At 40.9% G+C, this 26,523-nt stretch overlaps 1 protein-coding gene across 4 annotated transcripts; it reads right to left on the bottom strand.

The window, feature by feature from the left end:
* Positions 1-9,853: 9,853 nt before the first annotated feature.
* jakmip2 (janus kinase and microtubule interacting protein 2) lies at positions 9,854-26,030 on the bottom strand. 4 transcript variants are annotated; one of them, XM_058627986.1, is made up of 25 exons: positions 25,837-26,030; positions 20,024-20,279; positions 19,693-19,947; positions 19,383-19,625; positions 19,032-19,241; positions 18,691-18,789; positions 18,442-18,588; positions 18,198-18,338; positions 17,685-17,741; positions 16,912-17,034; positions 16,686-16,814; positions 16,510-16,593; positions 16,355-16,417; positions 16,153-16,251; positions 15,606-15,707; positions 15,388-15,441; positions 15,236-15,301; positions 15,067-15,135; positions 14,880-14,957; positions 14,747-14,797; positions 14,549-14,629; positions 13,471-13,623; positions 13,309-13,374; positions 13,026-13,102; positions 11,884-11,997 (listed from the first exon to the last, which is right to left on the bottom strand). In XM_058627986.1, exons 2-24 carry the CDS (start codon positions 20,150-20,152, stop codon positions 13,052-13,054), a joined length of 2,550 nt encoding a protein of 849 aa, XP_058483969.1. In that variant the 5' UTR covers positions 20,153-20,279; positions 25,837-26,030; the 3' UTR covers positions 11,884-11,997; positions 13,026-13,051. The 4 variants fall into 4 exon arrangements, with proteins under 4 accessions (XP_058483967.1, XP_058483968.1, XP_058483969.1 ...); XM_058627984.1 differs by lacking the exon at positions 13,026-13,102 and having other exon boundaries at positions 9,854-11,997; XM_058627987.1 differs by lacking the exon at positions 14,549-14,629.
* Positions 26,031-26,523: the final 493 nt, after the last annotated feature.

Here is a 26,523-nt window from a genome sequence, read left to right as displayed (position 1 = left end):
ACAATAATAATCACATTGTGAATGATATATCGCAAAAAATAATCCTAATTAGATATTTTTATCTTTTTATCAAAGCATATAGCTTTGATAAGAAAATAAGAAAGTAAATTATTCTCTGCGCGGTCGACTATATTATTTACTTTATTTTAAAATGTTATTGCTTCATTGCAAGCAAGATATACAATTGCCAATTTGTGGTTTAAATAGAAATCTACATGTATATGTTGTTATATTGTATTCTATAACATATTCTACTCATGTAGGTTCAGGGTTTTTATAATAGATTTCACGTCTTTGTTTTTCAAAAATACAGAGTTGGGCATGGGGGGGGGGGGGGGGGGGGGTCAAAATGGTGGAGCAGCTGTCACAGAGGCTGTCCCCCACATTACACACACACACACACACACACACACACACACACACACACAGAGCACGTCCCCACCCATCCATGTGTCTCCTTTGTTTGGGCCTAAAGTGGACCCCCCCACACCAGCCATTTCCTCTCACCCCCCCTCCCCCCCAGCACTAATGCACTTCAATCCTATTGACGTTTCTGTGAGAGCTGCCATGTGACTGAGGGTGTGTCTGCACATGTGTGCATGCAAACTGGGAACTGGAAAATCGTAGTTTCCGTACTTTTCGTAGTAGTTTTCAATGAACGTGCAGATCCGGGGTGTTTTAGGGGGTCCAGGGCCAGATGATCGGGTCAAATAATATTAATATTCAGAACAAACTAATAGATTAAATAAAGAAACAATTCAGAGATCACATTTGACATGTTACGATACATAAGTGAACACCATCAATGGCTTTTTTTTTTTTTGGACGACACATCTCAAAAAAAAAGACCATAAATGCCGAAAAGTGGTCAAATATTATGGGAGTAAATCATTTATGAATGATTTCCCTCTGAAATCAGCAGGTACTTCACTGATTTCCTCTGCTGTGTTTCACACACACACGCATCTTAACCAATTATAAGAGGAAGAGGCAGCGAAATACAACTGCATAACTCCGCCCCCCTCTGATTCTAGCTCTGTGTTCTTTAAGTCCACATTTCATTTGTTAATTTCTGTTACAGGGGAGGTAACTCTATGTGTGGCATTTATTAGTTCTGTTAAACGACTAGAAGGGTTAGGACTAGAAGGCATTAATGTCATCGTTAACTCGCGATTAACCGCACATTTTTATCTATTCTAAATGTCCCATTAGTGTGGTGCTGTAGTCACTAGTTGTTGCAACAGCACGTGAAAAAAAACTACAAAGTTTGCTCGGCCAAAAAAGAACGTTAGTCTTGCGATAAAAACAATTGACGCCGTTAAAATGGGTTTGCGTTAACGCTGTTAATAACGCACTAAACTGACAGCACTAGTATTTATACACGTGTCAGTGGAGGAGCAGGGAAGACATCATCATCATCATCATCACCTCGAGGGCCGAAAACAGTTGTACGGCGGGCTGGATGTGGCCCCCGGGCCTTGAGTTTGACACGTGTGTACAGTGTAGATTGAGTTTCATTAAACTGGATGCTGAATCATCATCATGACCTCATGCATTGATTGTCTTTCTTGCTGCTGTTAGGACACAGCTCCTTGTCCTTTCATGGCAGTGAGACAGTAGTGAGACATTACCTCAGCGTTCCCGGGTCTGAGAGAATGCATCAACAACGTGCTTCGGGGGTTTGGAGCCAGTGCTTCCTGTGCGCAGCATAATTAACCAGCTGACACTGACAGACAGGACAGATCAGGGACGTCGGGTCATCACACTCGCAACCGCCGACTCTGCACCTCTGCGGCTCCTCTGCTCGCGTGTGAGCACTTCCTCACGAGGACCGGAGCCGCTGCCTTTTGGGTAAAGGTTTTGAATTTCATCCACGGGGGAGTTTGTATACAACTCACTCTGCCATAATAGGATCAGTGTGTGCACTTGTATTTGTTTCTGCCAGTAGTTCCTTCCTAGAGAGACCAAAACCTGGTCCTGATGAGGCTTAACCACATTTCTGAGGAACTGGTTAAGTCATTAATGATTGAATTGTGGTTAGGGGAACATTACGGTTTATTGATGTGAAAAGACTTTGTACCTGTAGAAATGAACGCATTATGACGTTTAAATGTTGTTTTAATGGGATTTTGCTCTTGTATTCCCATAAAAGGGCCACTTCATCCCAAAAATACAGTGTTTTACTCATTTACAGAGATAAATGTGTTATTCGATCATTCCCCACAACAGAGGAAGTTTGGATTGTAAAAAATGTTGACGTCAAGCACCGCGCTGCTCTTTACTGTGTTTCTGTCAAGTTTTGAGTAAAAGATCAAATTTAATCCAAATCTGTGATTGAATGTGTATAAAACAGCAGCATGATAATGATTTTAAGTTTATTTTTCCATAGAAACAATTGAAAAATAGAAAGAAAACACTGGATTATTATTATCTCCCGATAGTGAGGAAAGGTTTCACAGAATGTCAGGAGAGTGAGCGTGTCCTGTCTGCCCCTGCTGTCAGTCTGATGTCCTCACACACTCTCGACTCGCAGCCAAAAAAACAAAAAACTTGCACAGTCATGTCTGTCTGTCTGTGCCGAGTCATCTTTTACCTCAGGAGGCGCAACATTGCAGTTTAGTGCCGGGGCCACAAGGTGGGTGGTAACTGGCCACGTGCCACACTGGATCAAAACTGTGGAATAATGTTGCCTTCAATGCCGTTTTAGGAAGGATACAAAGAATTCCAGAAGAGATGGATACAGTAACATACGGTCATAGATATTGTTAAAAGTGTGAGCGTGCTCTGTCCTGGACTGTCTCGCGTCAAGAATCAATGGCACAGCAGGAATCGATGAGGGATAAAACGGTAAAGACAAACCATTAAAGCACCCAAACAGAACAGATGTCTCACATGATGTCTGTCTGATGTCTGAGTGTCCACTAGGACAATGATGGGAGACAACTAGAGCTGCAACTAACGATTATTTGCCTAATCGATACATCTGTCAATCATTTTCTCGATTAATCAATTAATTGCTTGGTCTATAAAATGTCAGAAAACATTAAAAAATGTTGAGCTGTGTTCGTCAAACCTGGAAATGATGATGTTCTCAAATGTCTTTTGTCCCCAAACCAAAATGATTCACTTTTAATGATTTCTTTGTTATCCAGAGCAAAGAAATGAAGAAAATACTCACATTTAAGAAGCTTAAACAATCGGAAATCTTGTTTTAATCATGAAAAAAAGCTTCAAACCGATTCATCAAATTAGTTTAGTCGATTAATTTAGTAATCGATTAATCGTTTCAGCTCTAGAGACAACAACAGAGAGAGACAGACGTGTTTAAGTTGCTGAGACGACATCTAAGGTGCGATGCAGCGTGTAACACAAGCGCGTGTAGAAATTCCTATTTCAACTCATTGACTGCATCGATGTCGATTTCCTTTACGCAAAACAAAACATTTGACATTTATATCAGATCAGATTCCATTTGACCACAATCTAGGACACACCCTTTCCTGCTCCCTCGTATTTTGAACCAAAATAATGTTTTCAACCCATCGATAAAAAATATACTCATGGTTTTATCAATAAAAATACAAGATAACAGCATAAAGAAAAGAGCTTTAGGAATTAATTTGATTTTGACTGTTTTCCAGGCGTGTTTGAGTCTTATAATTTCCTCATTCCATGGAGCTGAAAAGTTCAAACCCTGTTGTTCTCTGTGCGCCTCCCTCTCCATGGTGCTGAAACCTTGAACATCGCTCCATGGTTCCACATGCACTCGTGACCCACAATGGTCACTGTCACACACACGGTTAAGGATGACTTAGAATTAGAAACTCCACCCACATCTGAGCTGCTTGTGTTAAGTCTGGAGTGTTCAATGCTGAAGATGTAATGAAAGCGTAAAGTCGAGCTTCAGAGTTTGAGCGTGTTACTATAATGAGTCTGCAGTTGTCGCGACATAACATTGCTGGACGTGCAGAGGCAACACTTGCTGCGTCGTATTTGCAACAGATGCTCGCCGTGGGCTTAGCGTCGTCATACAAACATCATCCTTCAACATTTCTTTATTTATTTACTATTTCCTGTTCTTATTTGAATATTTTTAGCATACTTTGCAGTGTGAATACTTATTAAAAATGGCATTCTGTTCATTGTTATTTTACTTTCTATTTCCTTAATGTGCTCATGAATAATCATCTTATTTACCTGCCTGTACAATAAAAGCCTCCATACCTCGTTAGCTAGGGGTCAAAATATCAATTTGGTGATATATTGTGCAATACTTTAATCGATACACCAGGGCAAATATCTATATTTTACTGGATAAATTAAGACACTCTACAGTGAACTTGGGGTGGACGTTACCTGGCCGAAGAAGAGTGAGTTCACTGCTATAATAATGGCGGAGAAAGCTACGTTGAGATGCCCCATCCACGTCCAATACAGAGACTTAATCACATTAACGGGTTTGTTTTCTTCAGTTAGACAGATATCGTGATGCATCAATATATGATTGTCTTGCAATATATTGATTATCGCAGAATCGTCGCGTCTGGATATTATTGGTATCGTGAGCCGTGTATCGCGTACCATATCGTGTGACCAAACCTCTAGTGTTAACACATTTTGTTAGCAGAGAAATGAAATTTGAGACACTTACATCAGTCCAAAGGCATTAGGTTCATTCATTCATTCATTCATTCATTCATTCAGCCTGTTAATCATCAATCCATCCCTTCATTGGTCATGTTCTAATATAAAATATCTTTTATATGAAGGTGTGTTGACAGCATCAATGCATGAGTCAGGTAATTGGGTTCATAATTAACCATGTGACGTCATCATATTAAAATAAGTGTTAAGTAATGCAATAATGTTATGTATGTTACATTAAATCACCATACAACAGCCACTAAGGAAAAGACAAAGTGGAAACCAGCACACGTGTCATTGTCACTAAAGTTTCTCCTCTTACCTTCTCCTCCTCCTCCAGGTTCTGCAGCACTTCTTTAGCCCCGGTGCTTCTGGGTGATGATGCTGAGTCTTTGCCTCCTCGCCCGCTCTCCACACCGGCGGAGCTCCCGCTGTCGCTCACCGCGGCCGGGCTCCGGGGCACCTCCTGACCGCCGCCTCGCTTCCCGGTGGTCGGAGTGCGCACGGAGCCTCTCTGACCGACGCTCAGCGCGTCAAAGTCCAGGGTTTTGCTCTCAAACGCGTCCTCGACGCTGCAAAACAAACCGCCGCGTTTCTGCCGGGCGACCTGGTCAGCCGTGCCAGGCCGTGCCAAATACACCGGGAAGTCTTCCTCCTCCTCCTCCCCGGCTTTGCCCGCTTTTACCCTGCGCTCTGCCATCGTGGAGACCTGCGAGTGACAGAGGAAGAGGAAGAGAAAGTGTAGAGCTGAAGAGCTGCAGACAGACAGACAGAGAGACAGACAGGATGTTAGATGGCACCAAATGCAAAGGTATTCTAAAAGAAACATACATTATGGACTTAATTGGGATGTTTGAACCTGAAAATGAAGAATTGAATACACCTGATATTGGATCCTGAAGAATGTTTCACAGGTGTTTCTGATCACACTGATGTGACTCAGTTAATGAACCATAATGCAGCCTGAAACAGAGGAAGGACACATAATAAAATCATGCTTTTCTTTACTGTCAGCTGCTACAAAATAATGCCCTTTAACAAAGTGTATTTGACCCTGTTTGTGTGACAAGTTTTGCAGCTTCATTCATTAGTTTTCTTCAAAAATGAAAGTGCACACAGGTAAGTCAAAGACAGAGCTGGTAACCATGATAGAAGGTCCCATTTCCCATTTTTTTATATTTTCAGGGGTTTCTTAGGTCCAGTATTTTCCCAACGCAATCTTACTAAATGTTAAGATAAGATCAACTTTATTTATCACTTGAAATTCACTTGTTACAGCGGCAAAAATACGTGTGCAGACAGCAAAGTTAGACAACACAAAACAAGAAAGGGATTAAAGAAAGGTAACAACAGAAAAAAAAGGACTATAGTCTATGTGCAGTATGTACAGAAGTTGCAGCGTAAATAAATATTGTGTAAACAGACAGTAAGAATACAGTAAGGATATAAATATGTATGACTATTGCACAGGATGTTAAGTTAGTAGAAGGTAAGAATGTTTTCTTGTGTTTAAAATATTGTATAAACTGTGTGCACTTCATACAAACCATCACAAAATCTGTTACTTTAAGCAGTCTCGTGTAAAGTACCTTAACGTGATACTTTAGTAAAGTACAAGTATGTTACCAGATGTTGAAGTCACTTTTTTTATACTATTACTTAAGTAAAAAGCCTTAAAGTTTATAACATTTACTGCACTTAAGTAGAAAAAGACATTTTCTGATATAAAATGTACTTAAGTTTTTAGAAGTGAGGAGTTAGGATTGAGTACTAGGACGAGTTTGTCTCTCAACTGGAAGGTTGTGGGTTCAATTCCTGGCTCTGCTAGTCTATAATGTGTCCTTGAGCAAAGACACTTAACCCCCCACTTAAATAAATGAATTCATTCGGTAGTGAAGCCTAACAAAGATAGAGGAAATGTAGTGGAGTAAGAGTATTAAAAAAGTGAAGAGTTGGGTTTGAGCCATGGTGGCTCAGTGGTAGGACAAGTTTGTCTTTCAACTGGAAGGTTGCGGGTCAATTCCTGGTTCTGTTCGTTGATAACATGTGTCCTTGATCAAAGACACTTAACTCCTGTAGTGTAGAGCACTAGAAAATCCCTATGTAAATACAGACAACTCTTCCTCTTCTGATTTTATTCGGTAGTAACGAGTAACAAAGACAGTTAGAGGAAATGAAGTGGAGTAAAAGTTGCTAGAAATATAAATAACAAAGTAGACAGACAGGCGACTTTATTAATCCCTTTGGGAGGTTCTCTTGGGGAAATTAAAACTACAGATAAAGTACAGATGTGTGAATTTTGTCATTTGGTTACATTACAACACTGACATTCCACACTGCTTCCCTTAAACTCTTTGGCTCTAGGCTGAGACACTTACTGTAAACATGAAGTGGGATAAAAGCTGCTGCTTCTGTAAGTGTTTAGGCCTCCAGTGGCAACTCCTCCCTGAGGTGTTTACTTTCTTAGTCTGCACAAATAAGACCGGACCCTGTCAACACCACGCACTCACTGAGAAAACCACTGAGTGGACAGTCCAAACAGCCGTATGTCATAATGTGTCCCCCAAGTGTAGGACGTGTTTGTCGGCTCCCGTCTCCCCCGAGAGTAAATATGACATAAAATAAAAACACTGTAGCCTCCTAAAGTCAGTGCAGAAGTTTGGACCAAATGAATAAATGTCACTTTCTGGACACTAAGTGATGCTGAAAGAATGAGGACAACACATCACTGACACCAACTGGTCGAGAGGACTTGAAAATAATATGTAAGAGAACAAAGACACAAGGACAGAGCTCAGAGGCTCGGACTGTGTTTGTAAACTGTGAGACTGCATGCTCGTCAATGTCGCTGATGTCATAATGGCTGCAAACCATAAAATCAAATGAGTTGCATTCTTGTTTTTCGTATAGACGTCTGGCAACTGGGTAAAAAATCACTGGCGGGATATTATTGTTCTGACTTAATGAGGCTTTTATAACAATGACAGCATCGATGCTGGAACCAAAAACAGAAGGTTATCTAACGTCAAACTGTTAAAAAGGTTAGGCTTGTAAAATGAATGTCCCCCCTTTTTTTGTTACTGGGTTAAGTGCATTCATTCAGACGAGTAAGAATTTGGCAAATGCAACGTGAGTGATCTGCAGTGATCTGGCACCAAAGGCCTCGCGGCAAGAGGTGAAGAAGTGGGTAAGTGGGCCAGACTTCCACAGACAAGTCAACAGGAGTTTATTCATGTGAACAGTCCATGGATCTTCTTAAAGGAATACTTCACCATAGAATTGTTTCCAATGCAATGATGCAAATTCCAAGGATGTGATTCAAATTCAGGTTTTCTTAATGCAATTATTCAAGTTTAGCTGTTTAAATTCAAATATAAATGATTCAAATTCAGTTTCTGGTGGCACATATGACCTTATTCTGTACTCGGATCAAGATATACTAAGTATTAGTACTTTGTGGCAGAAAGAAGTAAAAAAAAGTATAAGCTTTAGTATTAAAGTATAAGTGTAAGTCTTAATTGCACTTTTATTTATACTTTTCTTTTCAGTATAGTTACAGTTTGTTGTTTTTATGTCAAATAGGTCTGAGTTTATTGGCATTAGGACTGGAATAATGTGAGTGAAAGTTGCTCTTATTTATTATTATTTATTAACTGTCAATGAGTTGAACAAACACAGGTTTTACCACTAACATTAGTGTGCCACTAGATATACATACATATTTATATACTGCACTACTTTCCACACAGTTCTTTTGACAGTTTTGGTGTGTACAGTTGTGTATATTATACTTGTTCACACTTTTATGTCTCTATTTTCAGATAATCCCTCTTTTTTTAATCTTGTTCTGCAATCTTTCTGTGGTGCACGGTGGCTCTGTGGCTGCATACATACCTTCTTCTGCTGCACTGAATGAATGAATGAATGAACGCCCATGAATGAACTTGTGCTTTACAGACAAAAGACAAAAAGCACATGAAGTGATTGACACTGATGTAGATTGAATGAACCTTTCTGCTTTAACAAGATCACAGTGCTGACGATGAAGAGCTGCACAGAACAGTTTGGGAGCAGCTGCTTCCGCCGGCCGGTGATGGTGTTTGGCCGTTGACCAGCTGCCGCTGAAATAAGGTTAAAGAGCCTCCAAGGACGCGGCGTGTACAGTGTACTCGGAGGACTTCACTCGTGTATCTCTCACAGTGAGTCACTTGTCCACTCTGGGTTTCTGTCAAGAATCGGTGCTGGAGAAGCGTCCACGGTTTCCATTAGCACACAGTAAATATGTCATCGAGGATTATGTGTTCACAAGCAGGAAGAAGAAGCTGAATTTAATGCAGATCGCAGGAAAGCGGCTATTGGACGTTGTGACCTCTGCTGTGACCTCTGTGTGGATTTTTTTTGGGGGTGGGGGGGAGTATAGTGCAGATAGAAGTGGATTCATCATTGACAGACGTCCTTTGGCAAAGTGAATCCACAACAACAAACTATCTGGCTCGACCTTTGTTCTTTTCTGGCTTGGCAGGAACAGTCGTGACCAAAGTGAAAAGACAGGCTGTTATCCTCGGCTGACTCTGCCGCTGCTGCTGCTGCTGCTGCTGCTGCTTCTGCTGCTGGAAAACCCCAAACTGTTTCATAAGCTTGTGAGATAACTGGGTTTTATGGTTCTCTCTTTTTTAACTGAGCATGCAGTGACACCGAAACAAAAGCGGCCGGATTATGAAACATGTTTACGAACAGAATATCGCACAAAAAATGACCACATCAAAAGGATACGACTGGCCAGGCTGAATGAGGCCATTGATTATGAATGAGCACGCAGAACACATGACAGGACGGGATAATGACGGACTAACCAGCAGCAGCAGCAGCAGCTCGCTGTGTTTTCTGCTCTCTAATCTGACCGACGCAGGACCACTGATGTCAGTCGTTAAGAAAAACGCAACAAAAAACAATAAAACTGTGCATTGCTGTGAAATATGGCAGAAAAAGAGAGGTTTAGTTGACAAAAACAATGGAGTATTAATAACGTAAAGGCTGTTCTGGATCCAGAAATACATACAACTATTGACAATTTAAAAAATATTGATAGTGCAGCTTAGTTAAATAGAAAATTGTAACATATATAAAGGTAAATAAACAAAAACTATCTTTAAACTTACTGGTGTTAAATATATAAAATCTTTAAAAAAAGTAAAGAAAAGAAGGCAGGTCAAAGCCATAATTTTGTTTTATTATCATTTTTTTTTAATTACAGCAGTTCTCCTTTTTCCAGTTTATTTATTAATCATAATAATGATAATAATTATAATAATAATCTCGGGTGAAATAAGGAGGAGGGATTAAATTTCTTGTTGGAAGACAGACAGGGTTTAAAAAAAAATAAAAACAATATACATACATATATATTTATACTGTACATGACGTTAAAATAACAAATCGCCTGGAAAAATAATCGTTAAAAAGGAACACGCGCAAGAGAGACAGAGAGAGAGGGGGAGAGGGGTGAGAGTGCAATTTAAGGCAACTGCTTAAGTTAGCTGAGTTTGCACAAAAATGGTCTCGGTCGTTCCCCTTTGTTGAGTCGTGGTGTGTAACGAGACGCCGGAGAGGCTACACTAGACCTGTGAATGGAGCTGGGGGAGGCGGGGGAGGTGGGGGTCGTGTAATGGCAGATACACGAGCTCAGGTGTACGGGGCAACAAGTTGTGAATATTGCAGGGAGGATGGAGAGAAGTGGAGCAGCAGCAGGTGTAGAGTTGCTCTCACTTTCTCCCGTTTCATTTTACACGAGAGGAGAGGAGAGGAATGGCCAGTTGTGTGTGTGCGTGTGTGTGTGTGTGTGGGGGGGGGGGGGTCAAAGGTAAACCGTTAGTATCAAAGACATTTTTGGTTAGTAAAAAAAAAAGCAAGGGTAGAGAGAGAGAGAGAACCTGCAATATTCAGAGACAGGAATATGGTTGACATTAATGTATAGATTTCTTTTGTGTGTGGACCAAGACTTGAATTCAAACCAACTAATCACCCACCCCAATATTTACACGTTGGCTTAAAGAGAATGTAACTTTAAAGGGTGCATTATTAAATGTCAACTCAGTTGGAAAGCAGTGCCCCCCACTGGCCACCAAGAGCAACACAACCACGAGTCCGTGTTGAATATAAATCAGTGTTCTGTATAGAGGGAGAAAAAATGAGGCAAATATTCCATTATTCCACATTCATATTCTGACGTTAAAATGTTAAAATAAAATCCTTCTTTTGCAGCCGTCACCACAATAATACTGAGCAATTAAGTCATGTGTGTAAACTGCTCAAGCTGCTTCAGAGAGTTTAAAAAAACCCAAAAGAATCTATTCACAGAAATCAAAGGGGGTGGGCGAAATAATTCACTCATGTACATTATCCACAAATTTATATATATATATATGTCAGAGTTCAGAGAAGGGATTCAGTTGTAAAAAATAAAAATAAAAAAACCCAGAAAAAGACGACCAGAGAGTAAAGCTGCCGGCTTTGGGTGAAAATGAAGACGCAGTTTGACAATCGGTATGTTTTTCTGTGGAGATTCCGTGTTATTTTTTTCCTTCCTCTTATTATCATCATCATCATCATCATCAGGTATGTGCCGTGTGTCAATCTGAGTGTTGTCCGTACACACACCTGCCGTTCCTCCCGTCTGTCTGTCTGTGTAACGCAGCACCATCCTGGGATCAGTGAGACACGAGAGTCCAGAGTCCGCTGCTCCTCTCAAACACACTCAAGGGCCCTGAGTTGACTCGTCCTCTCCGGCTTCGAAAGTGAAAAGGAATGAGAAGATGAAGAGAAGCTGTGGTCTGGTGTTTCCTCTCTTTTCTTTCCTCTTTGTCTGAGTTGCTCTATCTGTCTCTTTATATTCCCACTGTGGCTAAAGTGGTGGTGGATGACATGTTATTACCCCTGCATGGCAGAGAGAACTTTTTCCCAGGCTTTGGTTTTGGATTTGTCAAAGCGTGTGTGTGCGTGTGTGTGTGCGTGTGTGTGTATAAGTGTGGTTTGCATCTGCATGCTTCTCCGCATGCCTGTCCGTAAACTGTACGCATGTACGTAAGAGTGCATAAGTGTTTTTGATACGGCTCTTCCAATCCGAAAAATATGTGAGTGTATCGTCATGGGAATCATCCTGAGGACCCGTCTCCATTTAAAAAAGAGAAGAAGAAGAAGAAGAAGAAGGAGAAGAAGAAGAGAATGTGGAGTGTGAACATCTACAGCCATTACACGACACTTTATCCACCGTACACTGACTGACTGCTCCACACTCGTCCGGGAAATAAATAACACTGCGGTCACACAAACAAGATCTCCAAGCCGACACAGCACCTGAGAGACGGGAACACAGAGACGAGAGGATTACAACAGTCGAAAACACTGGGCAATCAGTGCTTCTGTTGGTATTAAGCAGCATTCCTCACTAAATTACTGAAAAACTATTTCTGTTTACAGAATTGTAAAGTCTAGGGCTGCAGCTCACGATTATCTGCATAATCGATTCATCTGTCGATTATTTCCTCAATTATTTCAGTAATCGTTCAGTGCATAAAATGTCAGAAAATGTTAAAAAATGTTCTTTTTCAAATCTTTCTCAAACTTAATGTAATCTTGTCTTTTGTCCACGAACCAAAATGACATTGTCTGAATGATTTCTTTGTTCTATGGAGCAAAGAAACCAGGAAATATTCACATTTAAGAAGCTGACACAACAGAGAAACTGGATTAAATCCTTTAAAAATCCCTTAAACTAATGAATCCGATTTAGAAATCGATTAATCGAGTCATTGTTTCAGGAATTAGGAAATGATTGCCCCCCTTTTTTGGCATAGGGTGACAACGTGGCAACTACAGTGCAGTCACATGTGCTGCAGCATTTTGGGGTTCCTTGTGCCGTGTTTACGGGGCAACTTTTTGGCAAACAGCAAATCTGATACATAAAACATCACAGGGATTATTTTAAAATGAAACATTTATACATATTTATACATGCTGACTCAGCAATGTACTCAGTGTAGAGAGTGCAACGAGAAAGAAGGTGAAATATTCATGAAAAGGGAAAGCAAGTGAAAGAACTAAAACCAGGGTCAAATTGTTTTTAGTGTCTCCAAATGTCAACATTATACATTTTGTTGTTGTTAAGACAAACAATTAAGTACTGTTTCAACTCTGCTCTCACTTTCATTGTGCCTTTGTTTACAGCGTATTCTGAGTGCTTGTCAGTCGCCCAACTATTTCCACATTTAACTTTAGCAGCTGCACAAAAAAAACCACAACACTTGCTGTGCAAAGTATTTGACCCAAGGTCCAGAAGAGAGACGGCGGTGGTTTACTGGAAGAACAACAGGACTCACACTCACCTCTTCTACGGGACACGCCAAAGACTTCAAGGCCAAAGGATAAAGGCAAGAGAAAAGAACAAGAATAGAAACAAAAACTGAGGAATGAAAGAGAGGTAGAGAGGTAGGAAGGAAGGAAGGAAGGAAGGAAGAGAGAGAGAGTGACAGAGTTAGAGTGGAACACTTCAAAGATACGTTAGCAACAGCAGAGGCAGAAACAGGTAGAGAAAATGTTCAATAGACACTTGACATCACAGATTTAAAAGTAAAATATTTAATTGTGAGTTACTTTAAACCGTCATACCTTCTCCTCCAGGTCTTTAATCTGCCTCCTCTGAATTTCTGTCTTGTCCTCCAGGTCACGGATTCTCTGCAAACGTTCAGATCATGACAGGATAAGATGATGTGTTTCTTTTTTATTGCAGATCATAGATTATCACACATTATTGTAATGACAAAGACCGACCTGGTGCGCCTGGTGGAGCAGCTCCATCCTCTCCTGGAGGATCTGGCAGTCGTACTCTCGACTCTTCCTCAGCATCTGCCTCCGGAGCTTCTCCACTGCCGTGCGCAGCTCGTCCCTCTGAAGCTCATCCAGAGGCTCGCCGTATTTTATCATCTGAGAGGAGGAAAAAAAAAACATTCTCAAAAGATGGCGATGGTGATATGGCAAATTTTTTGGCTTCCGTTGATTTCTAGATTTACAGCCTGTGATCATATCCTTTTTCTTAGATTTCATGATCATCACACGGCAGATGGAATGAGTATGGAACACCTGACTGTGCCTTGTTTTTGTTTTTTTGTTTTTAACTCTTGCTGTTCTCAATGTCAACTTTTTAGGGAGTCAGGTGACAGTGTTTCCCAGTCCTGATTCCCCTGCATGTTTTAGATGTTTCCATGCTCCAACAAACCTGGTTCAAATAAATGGGTCATTATCAGGTGTGTTGGAGCAGGGCAACATGTAAAACATGCAGGGGAATTGGGTCCCTGAGGATCAGGATTGGGAAAAGACAGAATTTCACCCTGGATTTGATTCCTAGGTTCATATCAACTTATCTTTTGACTTAGTGACTAGCTAGTTTAGTTTAGTTTAGTTAAGTTGATTAGGTCAAATTGAAATAATAAACCATTTTACATATAAAAGGATTTATTATTATATATATATGCATATATTGACATAATTTCTATGCATTTTTTAATATTTATTATTTTTGTTTATATAAATTTTAAATACTATTTTTTAATACTATTTCTTCTGTATACTTTATTGCTGCTATTTTTTGAGTGGACAGCAAAGCAAGAAATTCATTGCACAGGGAAACGTGTTTCTTTACTGTGCATATGACAATAAACACATATGTTAAAAAATAGGATTTCTGTAAGTGCTCAGTGTTGCAGCCATTTTCTATGATCATAATTTAAGTTTATGTAAATTCTAATTTTGTTATGTTAGGGCTATTTTTTAAATTCATACTCATGTGTTGCAAATGCGATATAGAAAAGGCAATATTGACCAGTGACTGACGGCATTTAACAAAACTCACTTTGGATTCAGGACGTTTGCTTTCTGACGTCGGGGTCCTAAGCTCGTGAGTCAGCTGAGCTGCACCCACACTCAGCGAGAGCTAGATTAAGGCGATGGCACAAAGCAAGTACAACGTCTAAAAATAATCAGAAAACTAAAAAGTACAGTTTTGTTATTCTGTGAAAAAGGCTGCAGTGTGCAGTGTGTGTGGAAGAACCTTGTCCTGCTGCAGGGCGTTGTATAACGTTGCTTCCAACTCCTGGATTTGCTGTTAAAAAATAAGAATGATCATATCACATCAGTCCTGTCTCCACAGTGTCTTAAAGCTCCATATTGTCATGTAAACATACCATGTAGGCCTGGTCCAGGGCCTGTTTTCTGTAGTCCAGCTCTTCTTCTAGATATCCTTTTTGTTTACAGAACATCTCCTGCACAGAGGAACGACGTGTGAGAAACGACCATATGAGGAAAGGACTAATTCATCTCAGACTCCTGCAGTAAACTGTATTTTCCTATAGGGGGCGTGAGTTGACTCACCATCTCTATCTCCAGGTCCATCATCTTCTGGTGCAGTGCCGCTTCGGTGCCCTCAATCTGCTGAATCCACTAGAGGGCGATAAGCACGGGGATACAGACCGGTGCAGTTTAAACACAATTCTGTGTGTTTCATATAATCTCTGATTTCTTATATAAAATAAAAACGTACCTTTTCTGCGAGTGACAGAACAGTGCTGGCCTGAATAATGGCCACTTGCTCTTCATTTCTTAAGTTCTACACCATAAAGGGAAAAAATAAACGTTGATTAATAAATAATGAGCCTGCTTTTGCATCACAGGGCAATTTATTCAATGAATTACCCCATTGTCTCCCAGGATATCGAGAAGTTTGATGAGATCTGGTATGCACACATCCTAAAAGTCAGGTAAAAGAGATAAAAAATAAAGAACATTTTTATTTTCTAAAGCTTTACAGCTGTCATTTGGCTGAAGCCAGAACAGAAGAGAAAAACGTGGTCACTTTTGTCAGTAATTACTATCTTTAAAGCACAAGAGTTGTAGTTTTCTTGGTCGCGTACCTTCACGCCCTCCTTCATACAGTAGATCTGAAGAGCACTGACTCCCTCAGAAAAGGGATGCATCCTCAGGTGGTTAAAAGGAGGGGATCTCCTCTCACGCTCCTACACGGGAACAGGAGTGCACATGTGTTATCAACAGATAAAGATCAGTGATGATGTTTTGTTGGAATTAGTTTTATTGGTTAAATCTTCATTTTTGTTAAAAATCAATAACTATGAATGAAATAGCGATAAAACCTTTGTGGTGTTAATACGTGCAAAAAAGTAGAAGAGTTTCCATATTATAAAAAAACATCTAACAGCTATGGTTAATGCTTAAATTAAGATGGAGGTGACATCTCTTCACCTAACTTGATGGACAGAATGTGCAGAAATCAGCATCAACCGCTGCTCTTTATCTTTAAAACAGTACCGCGAAGCAACGCAGAGACTGTCGATTAGAGTTTGTTACTGTGTCTGTTGTGTCTGATGTTCTTAGAAACTTGAATAAACAGAATGTTGAGTTAATTCAGGGAAGACATTTTGTAAAAGACTCTTTGTTCATCACCTCCAGCTCCAGGATCCTGAACTCTAACAGTTCATTCTGGTCTCTGGAGTCTTGCAGCTCCTGCTGCAGCCGACTGCACTCGGAGTCCAGCTTCTCCACCTGGACGACATTAAAAAAAAATCAAATCAGATCAGTACATAGCAGAAACTGTCGTATTTAGCTTCTATTAAATGTGTCATCATACGAGTAAATATCTACAAACCTTCTCCAGTAGCTCCTGATTCCTTCGTAAGAAAAGCTGCTTCTCCTCCACCCATTTGGAATCCTTTACAAAGGAAGTAAAAAAAACATAATTTAATATACTGATGAAAAACTATTGTTTTTTGTCGTGAGTAACATTGTCCACGTGTGTCCTACCTGTCCCTTATGGGTCAGTTCTTTCTCCAGGTCCTCTATTTTGGCTTTATACCTGAGAACGTCTGCTTGGAGCTGCTCTTGCGCCTGAAACACAGCAAAACAAAAGATTAAAGAATATTTAACTGCTGCTTACAGCGTTCTTATGAATATTAAATTGTTCCTCTCATTCATTGTACCTTGGCTTCCATCTCAGCGTCCAGTAAGCCTCCTTTCTGTTCCTGCAGCAGGGCATAGGCTCGCTGTAAGGCTTGGTACTCCCTGGTCAGTTGACGGAAGCGGAGCTCGGACTCTTCATTAGCTAGACCCTTGTTTGACACACACACACACACACACAATGTTGTAAATTAAATATACTATGGTTACACTTCCACTAATCAACTGCAATTTTAACACATTTTAAACCTCTTCCATGTCTTCATCGGGAGTAGCCGGAGTTCTGTCCATCCGGAACGAAGCCACCGAGGACGTCTCGGAGTCCATGGACTCTTCGTCGTACCCGAAGAACGTATCGACGACAATGTGCCTCTGCGGAAAAGAAAAGTTCAAAGACTTAGGTCTTAGGTGCCAAAAAAGGTATTTTCTTTCATACTGTATCACCCATCCGTCCATTTTCTACCACTTTATCCTCCTCCTCCTTTATCCTGACATAGGGTGATAGGCGGAGTCACACCCTGGACAGATCTTCAAAACCTCTGCATTTTCCTCCTCCTATTGGCTACACCCACAGAGAAACCACGCTCCCCAGCTGGGTATACAAATCCCTATTCCCTTTCGTAGAATTCAGAATTTTGTCTACAAGAAAAATAGAGTAAACCCTTTTTGGCAGCTTGTGAGTCAAACTCTGCAGATGCTACTTTTTTTGAGGGCTGTCAATACATTTTATATCGATGCCGTTTGTTTGTTTGTTTGTTTTATCTGAATAAACGGATCGCTCACCAACCTGCAAGAAATCTTTTTGGAGAAAAACAACAAGGAGTTTTCTTCCCCCGACAAAACAGCGGGCTGTTAGTCAGCTAACTAATCACTGGTGTGTTTTTGTTTTTGAATATGGCCGACACACCCACGGGGGCTCATGTTGCTGCAAGTGTGTTTGCGGCTTTTTTTAAAATCACATAACACAAAAAATATGTGCTCTTATAATATAATAAGCAATTAGCAAATTCAATAATTTCTACCTTTATTGGCCTTGAACTTCTTTTATGCCTTTTCTTTCTTAGTAGCTTCTCACGATCCTGGAAAAAAACAAAAACACACACACACAGAAATGGTTAAAGAAAGAAAAGATGACACATCACAATCAGATGAACGTGTCATTATGAGTCAAGTTCTTTTCTTTAGTTAAATCATAATTAATGTCCGTCCCACGTTATTTATCGCCGTCATTTCATTCGACACCGTTCATTTGACACATCACCAGCCTTTGTGCTTGTTACATTGTTACGTCTGAAGCCCGATGTATCGTTTTAGTCAAATAACAAACATGTAGATTGACTGGTTACACGTACATTCTGCTGGTTCAGCAAACGCTGCGGTGATTTCATACTCTAAAGTTGTTCGTGAAAAACAACAACACAGTGTTTGAGTAACATCTCGATGAACGTGAAGATGATTTATGACCGAAAATGTACTCAAAACGCGTCGATAACGAAGCACGTCATGAGGAGCGAGGAGGTGAAGACGGTCCGTACTCTTGTCAGTTCGTCGATGATGTTTTGTTGCTCCAGGACTTGGAGTTTGAGGAAGGCGATTTCCTGGTCATCATGAGCTTGGTCCAGGTCATTGAGAGACTTGAGCTTCTTCAGCGGCGGATGGGAGCTGATCTTCTCCTTCTGCAGACACACAACACACACGCGCACACACAGAGAGTGTGTCATGGACACAGAATAAATAAACACAGTATATGTAAATATACTGTGTTTATCACACACTGACCATCTCCAGGTTCTCCTTGGCCAGACTCTTGAGTTTCTCCTCCTGCTTCTGGATGGTCTGCGTCAGATCGTCGTTCCTCTTGTTCAGCAGCTTGTTCTTGTCGAGCAGGGGCTTGCACTGCTTCTCCGACTCCCGCACTCTCTTCAGCTGGAGGACACACACAGGGACGAAAGGGTAACATGTTAAGTTGCGGCTAACGCGAGGAAAGTCGGGATGTTTAAGTTTAAGTTGCGGGAATAAGAATCGTACAAGTTCGTTCCGCTCGTCGACCAGCAGCGAGTTGCGGTCCTCCAGTTTGCGTATAGTCGAGTTGAGATCGGCGAGACGCCTCTGGTTTCTCCTCAGGTCCTGAAGAGAGAAATCCGTAGTTGCAAGTCAATACAACAGTTGTTTTTGCTGAAAATGTATCTTGGGTGGACAAAGAGAATCTTGATTACACTCTCTCTGCTTCACCATGTGTATTTGGAATCCTCGTCTATTAAATTAAACAATAATCTCAGCAGGGAAATAATGGCAACTTGGCGACAAAAGTTGTGTTTAAGAAACCACAGTCGAGAGTAATGGCACAAACATCAGCCAGCTCCACTCACCGGGCTGCCGCAGTGTTCCGCTCCGTCTCCGGCTCGGCCCGGTATCTCTCTCTTCGGGCTTCCCAGGCCACACTCGGCCTCTTTGACGAGGAAGAGTTGCTCGTCGAGCGCGTCCTTCTGCAGCTGCAGCTTCTGCAGAAAGCCCGCCGTGGACTCCAGCTCCCTCTCCAGTGAGAAGATGGTGCGATCTTTTGATTTGATTTCATCCACCTGTGGCAGAGGAGAACGAAACAGCGACGGAGGGAAGACATTGCTGTTAAAACATCGACTTTTCGGGGCTGACGTGTGATTAAGTCATAGCTTCCACATCTTTGGACACATATTGTTTTTGAGTGCTCCAGTTATGAGTACCAGTCTGCGGATGTCCCTCTCACAGTCCCACTTGATTTTGGAGATCTGCTCCTGGTGGTGCTGGTGCTCCACCCGCAGATCCCCAGCCTTCATCTTGTCGGACTGGATCATGTTGCTGAGAGCCTCGTCCGTCTGCTTCTTCGTGGATTTCAGCTCCATGATCTCCTGCAGGAGCTTGACTCGCTCCTGGTCAAAGAAGCGACGCGCCTCCTCCTTGGCTTCCAGGGTGAGTGCAGTGCGCACCTGAAGAAGACAAGGTACGGTTTAACCTCCCCCAACACTTCCGTCTCTCCCATTATCTGCACCTCACCTTCTCTCCACTGCCGTCACGCATGGCGCTCAGCGCGGCTTTGAGCCTCTGGTTCTCCTGGTCTTTGATTTTGGCATGGCGGGCCAGCTCCTGCTCATGCTGCCGGGTCAGGTTCTCTCGGAGCGCCTGGAGCTCCTTCTGCTTCTCCTCGTGCCACTTGGCCCGCTGCTCCGTAAGCGTGGCGGTGTGACGGTGCTGCTCCTGCTCTCGTACGCGCTTCACCTCCTGCACCTTGTCTCGCTCCAGCTTGCTCACCTTCGGCGGAGTAGAGGAGAGAGAGTTATAGTGAAGTGTTGTTAAATAGTTGAATTCAGGTCTATATTGACAGTACCTTGCATTTCTCCTGGTGTAGCTCGATTTGAATGTCAGTCAGCTTGGACCGGAGATCTTCGTTGGCTGCCTGCAGGGCTGAGATGAGCGCTTCGGGCTTCTCGCCCTTCGTACGCCCTTTCTTGGCCATTTCAGTCGAATCCTAGACGAGAGTCTCGTCTAATGTTTTCATCGAGACTTTGCGGCGGGAACTTTTGCAACGTCCTCCTACACGTTCCAGGTCTTCCTCTTCCTCATTCTTCCATCGGAAAAAAGGGCTGGAAAGACACAGAGAGACAAAGAGAGACTAAACACAGACAGCAGAGGAGGAGGACAGTGATGCAGTTTCTCATGTACTACATATTGATGGGTGTCTTCACTGTACACTTGTGGTCAACTATGCACATGAATGAGAGAAATGACACAACGTTGCTTTAAAAGATTCTGACATGAAGGTAAGAGATGAAGCCGCCCGGCGTCCACACAGGCTTTTAACTGCTGCAGAGCGTCGCGGCCTCAGACGTGCTGCTGCTCTTTGTGTAAGTATCACTTATGGAGGAGGAAGTCCATGGAAACACTGAGGAAAACCACTGTATTGGTAAGTGCTGTGTATGCCAGTATGACATGTGGGAAACCAATGTAAAAAAACCATGTACTGTACTCCATAGGGTTAATCCATGGGGTCACTTTACATTTTTCCCACAAAAACATATGCAATAATAATAATAATAATAATAATAATAAAAATAATAATAATGATAATAATAATAATAATAATAATAATGATAATAATGATAACAATAATACAGCTTTAAGGGTTTCACCAAAGTCAGCACAAAAATGTCGGTTTTATGGCAAATACTTAATTAACCTACAAACCATTCACAGCAGCCAAATACTGCTCCACAGGGTGGGACTAGAGATTAATTTGTCGCGAGTCCTGGGTCAATCTGATTACTGTCATGACCAATGTTCATACTGCAGTGAGATATAATCCTCTGGCTGCTCGAAGCATAGCCACAAACAGGCGTCACAGACAGCTGATGTAGCATAGACTGCCAAATGTATTTAGTTTATCTCAATTTCATCAGTAGAAGGCGAACTACTAATAATTCAGAAATAGATCTCTCATGCAAGTGCAGTCAGGAAGATCTACAGTATATATCACAACTGCATTTAATCAGTTTCAGTGTTTTTTCAGCTTCTTAAATGTGAATATTTTCTGCTTTCTTTGCTTCACATAACAAAGAAATCATTAAAAAAAACAAGCGGAAAAAACAAAACATTTGGAGAACATCATCATAGTTTCATTGTTCAACAGTTTCTGACATTTTGCGGACTCTGCGTACTGTGAGTGATCAGCTGTTAACCAGCTGGTCTCGTCTATCCAACAGCACAGCAACAAGATCATCAGGTAGCAGCTGTCATTTAAATGAATTCACTCGTCTTTTACCATTTTATCCTCCACATGAGGGTCAGAGACAGGTCGCCAGTCCATCGCAGGGACACACAGACAACAAACAAACATCAATAATGTCCCGCTTTAATTCAAAAATATTCCTCTTCTTCCTTCTCTATCAATCTCAGCAAAATCATCAACCACCATCACCACCAGTGATTTACCTTTAGCCACTGCTCAGGACGGACGCCATTGATCTTTCACAGTTTAAACACAAGTTACCCTGATTGACTCGTCTCTCCCTGACTGAAATATTCTTACTCAGCGCTCTCCGCTCATCCCAAACCATAGGCTCTGCGTGGAAATCATTTTAATATTTAAACAGAGAAGCTGTGTCTCCTATGTATGAACTGCTTCACTGTCTACTCTTACTATAGCATCATATACAGCAATGCACTTCCTCCACAGTTCACTCAATAATTGCAATTCACATTAATTGTGCAGTGTAGGTTTAACAGCTAGTGATGAAATTCTCAAATTCCTTAATGACAAACAGAAGAACTGTGTTAAAAGACTTATTGATCACATATTATGTTTGTAAAAGGGTTAAAAATGACTGGTATTTTCAAACTACGGCTGAACAATTCATCAAAATTTTACCGAAATCGCAATACAGCCTACTGCAATTTTCAAATCGCAGGAGGCGCAATATTATTTTATTTAAGCCAAAATGTGTGTCCAAAATATCATTTTAGAGGAATTACTGTCTTGACCTATACACAATCTTACTCCTCAGACTGAAGAGAACGTCTTTGTTCACACAGTAATCATTTTAAATGTGTTTTTCCAAATGAAAATAAGAATTATGCAGTCGCAAATTCCTGCGAAGATAATCGCAATTAGATATTTATTCAAAATCGTTCAGCCCTACTTAGAGCCACTCCAGCTCTCTGAAGGCAAAACTTCCACGTCAATATTATCAATCACAAAACAGCATCGCACAAATACAAACACCAGGAAACACAACTGAAGCAGCATCTTATAAGGAACGACACAATGTAATGAATTTACACATTTGTGCCACATCCAGTGCACTCCGAGCACTTCTCATGCCAGAGGTGCAAACACACTGTGCACCTAATATTTCATTGATTTTCTAACTGGAAACGTCTGCCTGAGCAGATTCACTGAGGAAAGAGATAAACCTCACAAGAGACTCCCATTTTCTCTCTGTGCCCTGGCTCAGAGAGTCAGAGTGTGTGTGTCTCAGTGATGGTGCATTAAATACTACAGCATGAAGCACACTGGCACCATGACCCATTTCCATGACTCCCTCAGACATCAGATTTGCTTGTTAGCACTGAATATTAGTTCCCAGAGTCAGAAAGAATCCTCAGTCGCGTGCTGCTGCTGCAGTTCTGCTTTAATCTGATGACACTGAGGTCCTACAAATAATTATCAGTTTAATGGTTAGTTGACTTGGTTAAACAAATCTGGCTCATTCAGTGCAATTCAATTTATTTAATGAACAGCCTGTGGTGTGTGTTCTACATCAGAGAAATCTCACTCACTGCGAAACAGCAGTATAACTGTATAACTGCTTCATCTTCTCGGCAACAGTGTTTTACTTTTCCTCAATAAATAATGGAACCAAAATCTTCTTTAACAGGATCTACATTGTCTACAATGCAAGCTCTCAATCAGCAGTGAGATTTGGGGATAAAATAGGCTTTAGCTGCTTTAATGGATTGAATGTTTCTTCTTTTACTTCTACAGATTTGTTCAGGCACTCACTTTTATTACTTTGTTTTGCTATCCCTAACCACAATCCTTTTGCCGCTTAAACTTAAGTACAATACTAACGTAGTAGTAGTAGTTTGCGAGGTATTAAATAAAAAGTTTCCACATTTGTACAATAGCCAAGAGGAAATCATGATCCCCTCAAGACAATTTAGCCAAATTAGTGGTGTCTAAATGTCATTTATTTACACAAAATATGATTGTTCATAAATGCCTTTAATACCCTAAAATATACTGTATATAGCCATCTTCAGTCAACACACACAGATGTAATCTCTATTACAGACAGTATTACATCACAATAACAAACTATAAAAACAGATTTTTAAGACTCTATTTCTAATCTATTTTGTGCTTAATTTTAAGGCAGAATTGACACATATGTAACAATCTTCAATTTAAATAATGTCACGTTGCTTCACTTTTGATACATAATCCATGATATTCCCACTCGTTAAGTGTCAAAATCAAACAGATTTTACAGGAAAATACAAACCGACACCACTCACTGGTTATTTTTGCGCATTCATTTTTTTCCCAGGACATTTTATTCTTGTTTGTAATCCAGATTATGCAGTTGAGTCACCAAAAAGTTAATCAAATTGATGCCAGCAGCACTGCTGCCCCGAGAGTGAGCAACTAAAGTGCAATCTGTCTGGAAAATGGCTGTGATGTACATTAGTTCAAAGAGTCGCTGTCGCATAAGGTGGATTCAAGCATGTTTTTGGATTATGTTGTAAAAATCCAAATGTTTTCTATTAGTTCTTAACCGTAATGTTACCATTCTGACATTTGATGTAAGCATCATTTGCAGTTGCTGTGCAAATACAACTAAAATTCACCATTCTGCTTTACATAACAGTTAAATAAATCAGTGAGATTGTCTACTGAGAACACACTAAGCAGCCACTTTATTAGGTACACCTGTTCAACTGCTTGTTAAAGCAAATATTGAGCCAATCACATGGCAGTAATACAACACGTAGACATGTTTAGGATGCATCAAAATAAGGAAGAAAGGCAATACTTGTTGGTGCCAAATGGGCTGGTCTGGCCTTTTCAGAGGCTGCCAATCTAGTGGGATTTCCATGCACAACCATCTCTAGAGTTTACACAGAACTGTCGTCTGGGAAAAGAGAAAACATCCAATAAGAAGGCAAAAAATGCCTTGCTGATGCCAGAGGTCAGAGGAGAAAGTATGCAGGATACCATCTCTGAACACACAGCTTAAAGCAACTTCAAGTTAAGACTTTTTGAGAATTTTACAGTACACAAAAACAACAAAGCTGCCCAAAAAACACATGAGTTAGGGACAACTTTGCCCACATGTTTATTTCAACATAAAACATGACTTTTTTGGCGCAGTGCAAAAGTTAGAATATCTCATTCCCAGTGTTGGTATCGTGGCGTCCTGGCTGCAAACTTTTACATTTCATTGGTTCCTAATTGGCTCCTAATCTGCGCGATCTTACTGCAAGTGGCACTTGATAGCAATTATTTTGAGATTTTCAAGACTTTTTTAAAAAAAAAAAAGAAGGGATTTAAGACATTTCAATACTAATTAAGGCCTTGTTTTTACATGTATTTAATTAAATGCCTTTTAAGGCTTTTTAAGGATCCGTGGGAACCCTGGCAGCAGAACAAGTGCTACTTTATCAAGTCTCATGTGTACCTAATAAAGTGGCCTGTGAATGCAAGTGATGAAAGATGATAATAACAGGTGGATATAGACGAGAAAAGTGTCCACTCTTATCCACCTCTGCTGATCCTGGCATCACAGATGAGACTTATTGATTAATTCCATTTACAAAACATCTGAAGCAGGATGTAGGAGAATCTCCATGTTACGGTATTTTATTGCACTATTGAATGGAATCCTGCAACTGCAATGCAATCTATAAACTATTAACTTGTGGGCTACATCTGTGCTGACCCTGAAACAAAGAAATGTGACAAATGCCCTCCAGGCAGCCAGAGCTGATGATGATGATGATGTTTGTTAAAGCAGGCCAGTGAGAGAATAGAGGGCCCTGGACATAAACTCACAGCATCCTCTCCATCTTTGCTCTGCAGCATCATTTTAATAACACATGCCATGCTGTGATGAGCTGTCAAGCATGAAGAAGAAGAAAAAACAAAAAAACAAAAAAAAGGCAGCTTTAAAGTGTCTAATTATGCATGGAAGTCAGTGAACATCTGGCTTCACCTGGAGCACGAACATCAACAGCTGCAGGATCCACACAGTCAAACTACACGAGTGTTCAGCAAGACACAGGATGAAAGGATGAAAGGATGAAGTTTAAGGTTGAGGAAAACACCACCACACACACGGCAGCCTGCCTCCTCCATCCCAGTCATGTTTAAAGGGCTGCTGGGTGAGTGTAGGCCAGGATTCTCGAGCCACTTCCGACATGCAGGCTACAAACCGAATGCTAAACCGTCAAATGACACTAGCGTCTTTACGGTTTGGTTGCCACGCGTAACACCGTGGACGTGGTGTTTTGTGTAGCTTCAACTGCTTGAGTCGAATTAAAACACGAGTGTAGTATAAAGAAATGTTCCACGGATAAAATTAACCTGTCACAAAAAAAAAAAAAAAGCCCCGACAGGCCTTGCTAGTTCCCCCAGCAGCTTACCTCGTAATCGATTTTCAACAATGGGATGCGTCCTAATGCGTGTGAAGCTGTGTCCATGGCCTCTTCCTTTGGCTATAATTATTATTATTAATATTGATAAAACGAGAGGTAAAATAATGGCTTCCTCCTCCGCAGCATCAGCGTACAGCGAAGCAGGAGCAGTGATGGCCGGTGGTGCTGCTGCTGCTGCTGGTGGTGATGGTGATGATGCTGGGAGCCCCGCCCTCCTCAGCATGCAGCCACGATGAGCTCACTGGTTTGTCTCCAACAGGAAAACTGGCTCCACTACAGCCGCAGTCACACTGTCACAAAGTACTATTTAGTATTATTTTGATTTTTAATACAGTTATTGCAATGAACGTTCTGTACAATGACCAGTGTTGTAATGGAATAAAGTAGAAATACTTCCCGACTGTCCTTTAGTACAAAATTACACATATCTGTACTTTATTTTGTTATTTATATTTCTAACAACTTTTACTTTTACTCCACTACATTTCCTAAAATGAACTGTGTGCTTTTACTGTCTTATTTGTGCAGACTAAGTAAACACTTCAGGGTGTTGCCACTACTTTTTTACTGTACTTTAGTACAAAATTCACATTTACAGTATGTACTTTATATTTCTTGCAACTTTTACTTTTATTCTACAATGTTTCCTAAAAAAACGTGTACTTTTACTCCAAT

Source organism: Solea solea, chromosome 4 (assembly GCF_958295425.1).
Source record: "Solea solea chromosome 4, fSolSol10.1, whole genome shotgun sequence".
Classification (NCBI taxonomy): domain Eukaryota; kingdom Metazoa; phylum Chordata; class Actinopteri; order Pleuronectiformes; family Soleidae; genus Solea; species Solea solea.
Note: the sequence above shows the minus strand (reverse complement) of the source record. Positions and strands in the feature narration are given on the sequence as shown.

Bases quoted from the DNA above. Each gene is read 5' to 3' on its own strand.
- jakmip2 (XM_058627984.1), bottom strand. From the start codon at position 20,152: ATGGCCAAGAAAGGGCGTACGAAGGGCGAGAAGCCCGAAGCGCTCATC. The intron at 18,790-19,031 runs GTGAGTGGAGCT...TTCTCTCTTCAG, and splicing joins CGGAACACTGCGGCAGCCCG to GACCTGAGGAGAAACCAGAG. The intron at 17,035-17,684 runs GTAGAAATTATT...TCTTTTCCGCAG, and splicing joins GAAGTTCAAGGCCAATAAAG to AGGCACATTGTCGTCGATAC.